The sequence below is a fragment of the Nanorana parkeri genome, unplaced genomic scaffold (genome assembly GCF_000935625.1).
Source record: "Nanorana parkeri isolate BGI_ZX_2015 unplaced genomic scaffold, ASM93562v1 scaffold2364, whole genome shotgun sequence".
NCBI classification, from domain to species: domain Eukaryota; kingdom Metazoa; phylum Chordata; class Amphibia; order Anura; family Dicroglossidae; genus Nanorana; species Nanorana parkeri.
The window spans coordinates 148,875-159,927 of record NW_017308632.1 but is presented as its reverse complement, the minus strand read 5'-3'; the positions used below and the strand labels follow the sequence as shown (position 1 = coordinate 159,927).

The 11,053-nt window shown below is 50.8% G+C and overlaps 1 protein-coding gene across 1 annotated transcript in view; it reads left to right on the top strand.

The window, feature by feature from the left end:
• The window catches only part of LOC108801515 (oocyte zinc finger protein XlCOF7.1-like), a gene marked incomplete at its 5' end in the record, with an annotated part of 7,360 nt that extends 2,410 nt beyond the window's left edge, over positions 1-4,950 (top strand). The window contains 2 exons of the mRNA XM_018573402.1: positions 2,244-2,382; positions 4,124-4,950. Coding sequence (XP_018428904.1) covers positions 2,244-2,382; positions 4,124-4,950 — 966 coding nt within the window. The remainder of the gene's footprint in view (positions 1-2,243; positions 2,383-4,123) is intronic.
• Between the last annotated feature and the right edge of the window lie 6,103 nt (positions 4,951-11,053).

The following is an 11,053-nucleotide window of genomic DNA, read 5'->3' as shown; positions in this document are numbered from 1 at the left end:
CCGTTTCACGGTCGCACGCAATCTGTAAACTGGGCATGTTGGGTATCGTTTTACTCGTTGTAACCTCATCTTTTATATTTCATTTAAAAAATGGGTAATTTGTTGTGTTTTGGGGCATTTAATTAAATTTGTCACTAAATTTTGGGGTTTAATAAGGAGTTGCGCTAATATTGCGCAACATAAAAATTTTCAACTACCACCATTTTATTCTATAGGGTCTTGGCATTCAGAAAATATATAATGTTGGGGGGTTTTACGTCATTTTCAGGCCTAAAATGTGGAATATAACATGGGTGCAAAAATTGAAAAAAGGGCCTCAGTCATGAAGGGGTTAAGGCTGTAGTAAGGTCCGCATTGCAGCTGGTCCCCATTTACAAGCATATTACACAGTCCTTGTAGTTCTCCTCATCCTCCAAAGCATTTCTGTTCCTGAGAAATTGATGGTATGTTTGGCAGTGACATCACTAGCACATATAAACAGGGCCGGCCCTGCATATAAATATGTGACTTAGCCCTCGAAACGCATTCACCAATAATACATCACACGTTCTCAGCATCCAGGCTGCGCTGAGATGCGACGAGCACCTATGCCTGGATGACGTCATTGTAGATCTCTGGCTGAGGCGCTCACTATCTCAAGTCTATATTTACATCCTGAAATCCCATGTGACTAGCGGCAGGGTCCAGTCTGCGCACGCAGAGAATTTTATATGCGTCCATTATTGGCTCGTCATGCCTTTTTTCTGCACTGCGTCTCTGTGTGGAGATTGAGGCGCCAAACCAGAGTATCGAAGTTCATAATCACTGCTGACCGGCTTGCCAAAAATCTGTAATCAATACTGAATATCTTTCATTAAAGGAGAAGTACGGGGTCAGTCTTCTCCCCATAGTTCTCCTTAGGGTAACGGGAGGACACAAACTAGCGTCCTCCCGTCACCCTAAGCTCAGTATATAGGGAGCTACAGCTCGCGGTATACTGAGACGCCGCAGCCGGAGCGGATCCCGACAATTGTGCCGGGATCCGCCCAGCTGTGTGACTGACAGCTGGCTCCGCCTATCTAGAGGCAGAGCCAGGTGTGCCCGTCCCCTCCCCCGTCCGTTCCGCCAGTCAGCGCTGGAGGGGAGGGGGGAATCTAGCCCCTCCCCTGTCACGGCTCCCTGCAGTGACAGGATCGAGAAGTGAGCGAGCGTCGGTATGTGTTCCCTCACTTCCCGATCTACTGAGCCGACCTGTGACAGTCTCATTTCCTGTTCACTGCAAAGATAAAACGATATATTCCATGTACAAGCCCTGATGAAGGGGGCGAGACTTAGCCCTCGAAACGCGTACACCAATTATCCTGTTTCTGCCTGAGATCTTATTGTAATTGTTTTGGACACTTTTCGGTGTGCGCTGACCTGTGACTTAGTCCCGGGCGGTGACCTCAGTGGGCAAATGTTGGTGCAAAATCCAATACTGCTGGTTGATTGCAGTAGCTGCTGACAGTCACTAGAAAGGATATAAATGTACAATCTGGCAGCTTCGAGATTTGTGTTCTGAGCTGTTTAATTTGAGCCTTTTAAATCAGAGCTGTGAGACCGGCCACCCTGTCTTACGGCACGCGTGTATTTACTGCCGGGGCCGGATACACCGGAACACACGCATGAGAAGTCACTCCGCTGCAATACTAATGTACAGGGTTTAAAAAATCCTCTGGTCTGTGACGAGAGGACGGTGGAGCCCGACGAGCAGCTTCCCGGCCGGCCGTTGTAATTACACGGCCGGCCGGGAGCTTTACAGTCAAGCGATCGCTTGTATTAGCAGCTGTCACTGCCGTTGCCGGTCCCGAGATCCGCTGTGCCGGATGCGGCCGGGACCGGCACGGCTCTGTGACAGGAGATCAAAGGGAGTTCAGTGTACGAACTCCCTTTGATCTCCTCTCAGTGATGTAGATTACATCACTTTCTGCATTCAGTGTCACACTCCAGCTAGAGAAGCTGATGATGCCGATCTCTGCTTCATGAGCTTCTCTGGGGGTCCCTAGGTGACATTAGGGATCTTCTTGTCCCCCAAATTTTTTTACATAAATTGCAAGGCTGTAGTCCGGTCATGCTGACTGGTGAAATTTTTGACCTGACTGGTGAGACACCGTCAAATTTCTCAAGCCCTGCTAATGTAGCTTTCTATGCTGGGATTAATTCCTCGCCTCCTGGGGGGATCCAAGTGTTCCTTGCACAGAGCTGAGCAGCGTTGTGTGTTGCAGGTGCCGGTGAAATGTGGTGACGTCGGAGTCTATTTCTCCCCAGACGAGTGGGACTATATCGAAGCTCATAAGGAGATGTACATTGACATCATTCCTGAAGACCCTCTGCTGACGGAGTCCCAGCAAGACTTGGCTTCAGGTATTGTCGGGTCACAAATAACATCTTCCAGTTGTCACTTCTGCAGTCCAAACCTGAGACACCTCGGTCTCTTTCTGTGCTTGGGTCCTGGGTGGGCTCTATGCTACCGTCGCACATTTAGGAGAAAGCCAATCGGCTCCAAGATTTGGCTGCTCACATCTAAATTCCTTCCAAAAATATTCTAGGCACAAGCTCACTTTTCATTTGGTTTCATTATCTTCTTCAGTCTGTGCCAGTGAATTGGTCTGATTAGGATCAAGTCCTCATCTATCGTGTAGCCTGCTGTCCCCGAGAGCGTGGTTTCTGGGTCCTATGTGATCTCTCTGCCAGGGGACAAAAGGGTTCTGTGATATTGGGAGTCAGATGAACTCGGATACTGCCCTTTGCTGGAGTTCTAGCAACAGATCTGCATCCTTGTTCTGCATTAGTAACTTAGAAAACATTTGAACCAATAGATCAACCTGTCGGCTATTAAAATAGCATTCCTGTCATGATAGGTCTTCCTTAAAGGAGAACTATGGGGTCAGGGCTTTTCCCCATAGTTCTCCTTAGGGTCTCCTTAGTGGTCCCGCGCCCTTATTGTACAATACTCTGTATGGCTCACTGGCATACACTGTTCAGTGTCAGATCCTTGTTCCAATATCTGATTATCACTAAGGCCCCGTTCCCACTGCGCGATATGCAAATTGCGCGACATCACGAGATTTGCCGCGCGATATCGCGTTCAAGCTTGCATTGAGCAAGCTTGAACCCCGGCTAAAACCGCTCCAAAAAGGGTCCTGCTGTAGCGACACACGACCCGCGACAGCAGGACCCTTTGCCCCATTGAAATGCATTGGAGCGCGATATCGCGGGAATTACCGCGCAATAAATCGCTCAATGTGAACGGGGCTTTACTGTGACGTTACCATACTACGATAGGCTCCCTAGGGGACGCCCACCTTATGTTCTGTGCTTTTGTATTGTTTCTTTGTGACCAATGTTTTTCTGTGCATGCTTGTTCTTTGATGTATATTCTTTGTAAATGGAAAATCTCAATAAAATCTGATTGTACCTAAAAACAATAAAAAGGAGGGACCTGTGAAAGGAAATGGAGAGCGTTTTTTAACAAATAAGGAAAGTACCGTATTTTTCGCTCCATAAGACGCACTTTTTTCCCCCCAAAAGGAGGGGGGGAATGTGCCTGCGTCTTATGGAGCGAATCCCGACGCCCGAGACATGCAGTTTCGGGCGCCGGGCGAGTAGTACGGTAGGAGCCACTGCTCGTTTAATACGAGTGATCTAATGAGATCACTCGTATTAAAACCGAGCAGCGGCGACGATGGAGATCACCATAGAGCAGACGAAGAACGGACTTTCTTCGTCTGCTCTGTGTGATCACTGAGACCGTGGTGCTGTAATCACAGCGCCCCCTGTCTCAGTGGTCACTAACTGCAGCTTCTGTCATGGAAGCTGTGTCAGAAGCTACAGTCTGTCGAGTGCTCCATAAGGCGCGCCGGACCTCCCTGCGTCCTATGGTCCGGTGCGTCTTATGGACCGCAAAATACGGTACTTTGCTGGTCTGAATCTACCTCTGGGTGGAGTTTAGCATTCAAATAGCCCAGAGCAGCTTCATGAATGGGTTAAACAATTGGGGGGGGAAATTCAGAGTAGCGACTTCAGCCTCTGTAAGCAAGCCGCTGGTTTACCGATGCTCCCGAGGGTTGTGAAATCTTTTACGGTGTCTCGTTTTCTCCTCCAGGGGAAGAATCGGCGAGTGAAGACGAAGCCAAACCTTCCCCGGATCATCAGAACTCCCCGGAGTGGAAGCCACAGAGTGACCGCAGCGACTTCAGCGATTCCGAGCTATCCACAGACGAAGACGGCGGTTCCGACAGCTCCAAAAAGCGCAAAACCGAAGACGCCTTCCTGGGGAACCCCGAGATCAAAATCGAGTACTCCGCAGACGGGAGGTCGCGAACGTTTTGGTGTCTGAGGTGCAACATATCCCTGAAGGACAGACGGGGTTTCCGAAGTCACTTGAAGACGCAGCGGCACCTGAATTACCGCGCCGATGAGGAGGAGGTGGCGTGCGATGACTGCAGCCAGGTCTTCAACACCCGATCGGCGCTGGTTAAGCACAAGGCCGAGAACCACGCCAACAAGCGCTACGCCTGCACCATCTGCGGCCTGGAATACGACTACATATCTCAGTTTATCATTCACCAGAGGGCGCACACCGGGGAAAAACCGTTCGAGTGCGACAAGTGCGGCAAGAGGTTCGGTCACAAATGCACTCTGCTCGTCCACCACAGGCGGCACCTCAAGGGGAAAACCGTGAAGTGCAGCAAGTGCGACCGGCTGTTCGACACCAAGTCCCAGCTGCACAGGCACGAGAGGATTCATGTGCCCAAAAAGCCCTTCAAATGCCCCGTGTGCGGAAAACAGTTTGAGCAGAAATCACTTTTCACGAGACATAAGTGGGAGCACGAGGAGGAGGCGAAGCAAGACCCAAAGTTTGCCAAACAAACGCGCGAGGGTAGCGCAGCACCGGACTCTCCTCCCAATGACGTCCCGCAAGGCAGTTGAGCAGCAGAAGCGCCGCTGAGCAAGATTGGAGGCTTGCCTGTACATGGGGATACTTTTGTTGCTTCGAAAGTGAGATTATTCACCCCGAACCCCAAAGCACTTTGTAGACTTTGCTTGACGTCAGCTTTTGGTGTATATAATAATCCGGCCACTCAGTGTATATAATAATACGGCCACTCGGTGTATATAATAATCTGGCCACTCGGTGTATACATGGCAGGATAGTGCCGGGGCCTTATGCCGTGTTGCCATTAAATGCAGTTTGTGTTGTGCTTGCGCCTCCAGCTCTGTGACCGCGCTGTCACTGACCTCTCCCTGCCACCTAGCAACTGTCAGGAGCTGGTAGGTGGGCTCCTGATCACTTGACCCCTGTGATACCCAATCAGAGTGACCAGGAGGCCCCCATGTTACTCCTCCAGCTTTACCATCTGTTAATGGGTTTGACTTTAAAGGGGAATGCCGGTCTAAAGAAAACCTTTCCATAGTTTCTGATGGCAGAACTGGTTAGACCGAAATCAACAATTTAGGTTCTGTCCCCGAAGCCGGGAGGGCTGCTAATCTGCAAATTACAGCGGTACCTCGGTTCACGGACTTAATTAGTACCACGATTCTGGTCGCGAACCGAATCAAACTGTGATCGGACCGCGATCTCGACTAGAGGAAGCCACGACCATGTGGAGATGGCTGCGGTCGTGTTCGTCGGCCGATGCGGAGTTCGCGAATATTTTGCCCAACTTCCTGTTCACAAACCGAATTGTTTGCGAACAGAAGCGTTCGTGGCCAAAGTGACACTGTAGTCGGTCTCCAAAACCAGACACCCAGCGTAATTAACTTTGCCCACCCCCTGACACCAGTGGAACTCGGAGAAGGAATGGCCACCGGCGGCTCCCTTTTTTTGAATGTATGGGGCCGTAGAGGCGGTTTGGGGGACCCCATAACTTTTCTTAAGATGGTTGACATCGGTGGCAGGACAAGATCCTTTAGCACCCGAGACAAAAAGCCCAAATTGCACCCTCCGTGAGTTATGACCAGCAGCATAGGTACTGCCCCTCCTGCTGAAACGCCCAGGGCAGCCGCCTCTTCAGCCTTCCCCTTGGCCCAGCCCTGGTCGAAGTTGTTGTGTTCTTTCATTCGACTCATGTTAGCTGTTTCACATTAAGCCGAGTTCACCTTTTAGGATATCACTGGATTCTGGATGGTCACTTAGTTTTGTTGCTTGAATTTGAGTCTGTTAATAGAGAGCAGTTGCTAAACCAATCGCAGTCCTGAAATCGGGGACAGCACTACATCTCACGCGTTTCTAGTGTATTTTATCACTTCTAGTATTTTAAGGACTTTAAGTTTTCTATAAGTAGAGGAGAGATTCTTCCTCAATGCTGAGTCTCCTGGTGAGTTATGTTCGGTGTAATGCTGAGCCTCCTGGTGAGTTATGTTCGGTGTAATGCTGAGCCTCCTGGTGAGTTATGTTCGGTGTAATGCTGAGCGTCCTGGTGAGTTATGTTCGGTGTAATGCTGAGCGTCCTGGTGAGTTATGTTCGGTGTAATGCTGAGCCTCCTGGTGAGTTATGTTCGGTGTAATGCTGAGCCTCCTGGTGAGTTATGTTCGGTGTAATGCTGAGCCTCCTGGTGAGTTATGTTCGGTGTAATGCTGAGCCTCCTGGTGAGTTATGTTCGGTGTAATGCTGAGCGTCCTGGTGAGTTATGTTCGGTGTAATGCTGAGTCTCCTGGTGAGTTATGTTCGGTGTAATGCTGAGCGTCCTGGTGAGTTATGTTCGGTGTAATGCTGAGCTCCCAGTGACAGAGAATTGGCTCTATTTTTTGGGGGGGGCTGTTTTGAAGTCGGCCATTTTCTTTCTGGACTCCAGGTTATCGGTTAAATTGCAGGGTGGAGCAGAAGACCGATCCTTACATCTCCTGCTGCAGACGAGATCATTTTCAGACGTTTCGGAGGCTCGTTGTTCCAGTCTGAGGCTGCAGCTTTCACTCCAATGCAATGTCTAATGCGATGTATTATCATGCATGTGAGTGTGCTGCCAACACACAACGGACTTGCGCAATTTGTTTTTTTTTAACTGTAACACATCATTGTGCGTTAGTGTGCTTTATTTTTCCTTTAATGCATTCTCGGACTATTATAAATGCAGCTGAGTGTACTGAGAAGTTGCAGGTGATCAGAGTGACTGTTGAGAACAACCTTTAGTGATCACGGTGTCTCCCTTGAAGGATCGGACAGGGGCTGCGGAGACCCGGAGGGGGGTAAGAAACCCGTCATCAGCCTTATTAAGCCCATTGGCATCTGTCTAATCGTGAGCAGTTTGTTTTGGTTTGCCTTAACCCGAGACTGCCGGAATCGGCTTCAGCGTCAGACGGCGGATTGGCAGATTCTCATTTGTTGATATCACAGGGCTGTTAAATTACAAAATAAATATGCAAAACTGTCCCTTTGCTACAGCAGCGAAGATTAATAAATGATGTTTACGTTCAGCATGACGTCCTGTTTTCTGGGTATTTTCTTCCCCACAGACAAGGAAAAGTCACCAGGGTGCCGGGGTCTCCAGAGCTGAATGGGTGGGTGCCGGGCTCTCCAGAGCTGAATGGGTGGGTGCCGGGCTCTCCAGAGCTGAATGGGTGGGTGCCGGCCTCTCCAGAGCTGAATGGGTGGGTGCCGGGCTCTCCGTGGCTGAACGGGTGGGTGTCGGGCTCCCCAGGGCTGTACGGGCGGGTGGGGGGCTGTCCAGGGCACTGCCAGTCTTGGGAAGGGTTAGGGAAACTGGACTGGTATTGCCAAGGATTGCTATCACGAAGTCCCCAGCAGGCTGCCTGAGGTCCCCAACAAGCATGGGACTTCAGACGGCCAGTTATTTAAAAATGTCAAGCACCGGCATCGGCGCTATGCAGCGGCGCTGAAACTAGTACTCGTATCAGTGCATCCCTAGTTTACACCAATAATACAAAATCACCGGCACTCCGTGCAGCATACAGACCTTGGATGAGAGGTCGGTGCTCGAAGTGACAACACGCATGGCGCCGTGTCACATACAGTCCATAATAGAAGTCACCGGCACTCGATGATGTGTGCAAGAAGTAAAGCACTTTTTATTCAATCGTCACACAGCCAACGTTTCGGGGCCACGCAGGGTCCCTTCTTCTGGGTGACAGAGTGACCAGACATCCTACAACATTGTCTTAGCTGAAGCAGTGTGTAGAAACATGCTGAGGTGGTTAAAGGCCGTGACACACTGCAGGCGAAGCAGCGCGGAGCGGTGGGCGCGCTGCCTTTGCGAGCGGTGTGTCATGTAATTTTCTGCTCGGCACCTCAGCTTGCGAGAGCTGGCGGAGCTGAGCGTGCCGAGATGAACAATTTCACCTTCAGCCAATCGGCTCGCGCGTATATAAACCAGCGCGTCGCGATGCGACAGCTGGCTGGTTGCTACGGACGAGCCGATTGGCTGAAGGTGCTGTCAATCATCTGACGGCACTCAGCTCACACACTGCACGCGAAGCTCCGTGCCGGAGAGCTTTGCTTCGCTCTGCACGGCTTCGCGTGCAGTGTGTCACGGCCTTAAAACATGGAGCTTGGTCATGGTGGACTATGTACAGCACCGCAGGCATATGCACAGAGGGATCGGGAGGCAAAGGGGCTAATGTGCTGGTCACGTGCAGTGGCAGGATGGAGATCGGTAGCAGAGGAGGGGCACCGAAGGGGTAAAAAAAAAAGATCAGAGAGAATGAATATATGAACCGTGAGCTGCTGCTGACTCCTTCGTGCTCCCATTCCTCCCTACTACAGAGGAGGGATCTTCAGTGATCACAAGGGACGGAGCCGCTCGGCTTGGTGCGCTGGTCCTGTGTACTGAGGACAACTCCGGTACACAGAGATAAGTGCGCACACACAATGGCTATTCATGGACTGACGTTCTAGCAACCCCATTCCAGAAATAGATGTCCCCGGTGTTAGGGAGGTGGTTAAAGGAGAAGTACGAGGTCAGGGCTTTTCCCCATAGTTCTCCTAAGACACCGTTCACATTGAGCGATTTATCGCGCGGTAATTCCCGCGATATCGCGGCAAATTACCGCGCGATATCGCGCTCCAATGCAATCCAATGGGGCAAAGGGTCCTGCTGTCGCGGGTCGTGTGTCGCTACAGCAGGACCCTTTTTGGAGCGGATTTAGCCGCGATTCCAGCTTGCTCAATGCAAGCTTGAACGCGACAACGCGCGGCAAATCTCGCGATGTCGCGCAATATGCAAATCGCGCGACAAAACGCGCGATTTGCATATCGCGCAGTGGGAACGGGGCCTTAGGGTAACGGGAGGACACAAAGTAGCGTCCTCCCGTCACACTAAGCTCAGTATATAGGGAGCTACAGCTCGCGGTATACTGAGACGCCGCAGCCGGAGCGGAACCCGAAATCGATGTCGAGATCCGCCCAGCTGCGTGAGTGACAGCTGGCTCCGCCTATCTAGAGGCAGAGCCAGCTGTACCCTCCCCGTCCATTCAGCCAGTCAGCGCTGGAGGATCGGAGCGGGGAGGGGGGAATCCAGCCCCTCCCCCTGTCACTGCAGAGAGCCGTGACAGGATCGAGAGGTGAGCGAACGCCGGTATGTGTTCTCTCACTTCCCGATCTACTGAGCCGACCTGCGACAGTCTCATTGTCACAGGTCGGCTAGAACTATGAGGCGAGTGAGAAAGTTCTCCTTTAATATTCGGGTTATATTGCCGCCTACAGGAGGATTGGACACTGGCAAACAAAAACCTGTAGGCCAACCCAGCATAACAACTCCCAACTTCCTCAGGTTTTTATTCTAGTGTCCTAGGAGGATGGAGCTCTGCTCTGCTCAAGACAAACTTGTTTCTTAATGGTTCATCAGGGGACACAGGGTCAGGAGGATTCTGAGACATACGGGTTATACTGCTGCCGACAGGAGAATTGGACTCTTGCAAACAAAAAAAGCCAACTCCTCCCACTTCCATGATGCAGACATTGTCCTCATACCAGAGTCCTGTGTATTCTTCTTGAATGTCGATGAGCTTTGTGTATTTCTTCCAGATCTCTGCAGTCATCCCGTGTGAGACTTCCTGTAATAAAGACCGCTCACTGCTGCTCTCTCTCTCCTTGTGCAGAGTGACTGGTCTTGTCTCCGCCCCCTCCTGTAATAAAGACCGCTCACTACTGGTCTTGTCTCCGCCCCCTCCTGTAATAAAGACCGGTCACTGCTGCTCTCTCTCCTTGTGCAGGGTGACTGGTCTTGTCTCCGCCCCCTCCTGTAATAAAGACCGCCCACTGCTGCTCCCTCTACTTGTGCAGGGTGACTGGTCTTGTCTCCGCCCCCTCCTGTAATAGAGACCGGTCACTGCTGCTCGCTCTCCTTGTGCAGGGTGACTGGTCTAGTCTCCGCCCCCTCCTGTCCTGAGATGTACGCAGTGCAGCCCTGCCTGGCAGGAGACCTGATTTTACATGTCTTGTCCCTCCCCCAGATTTTGACTGGACAGTGAAAGGAGAAGCAGCAGACATTTGACACTGACCCATTCACACACAGCCACCGCCCGAACACGAATGAGTGAATGTCGCTTAATTCACACACAACACATATACACACCGGGTAATTATCTATGTGAATTTCTTTATAAATAATCCCCCTTTGTGTCCCTACGCCGCAGCCTCTCCATAGACCAGGTGAGTGATACAGTTACATCCGGTACTTTCCCTTTAAGCATCCAGCGCGCCTCTGTGATAGTGACGATCAGAGCGACTCGTCTAGAGTCAGAACTCACAAGTTTTTTGTTGATCTTTGCGTCTCATTGGGGGAGATTTCCCTTCGCTTCCTCTCCCGGTGACACCAGGACAGGAAACGGGAAGGTTCCGGTGTGTCCCGGACAAGGAGACACAGGAAGCGATCAACACATGACAGGTCCTCTTACTGCAATACACATCAGTCGGAGCTTCCATTGTTTCCTCCCCTCCATAGAAGAACAATAAAAAAAGGATTTATCCGGAAATATCTATTTTACATTTTCTCCAATGAGAAGAATTGTTTGTAAATGTTTCTTTTTTTTAATCTTTTTCTTTTCTGTTGTTTTCCCGCTGGAAGTTCTCCCCCC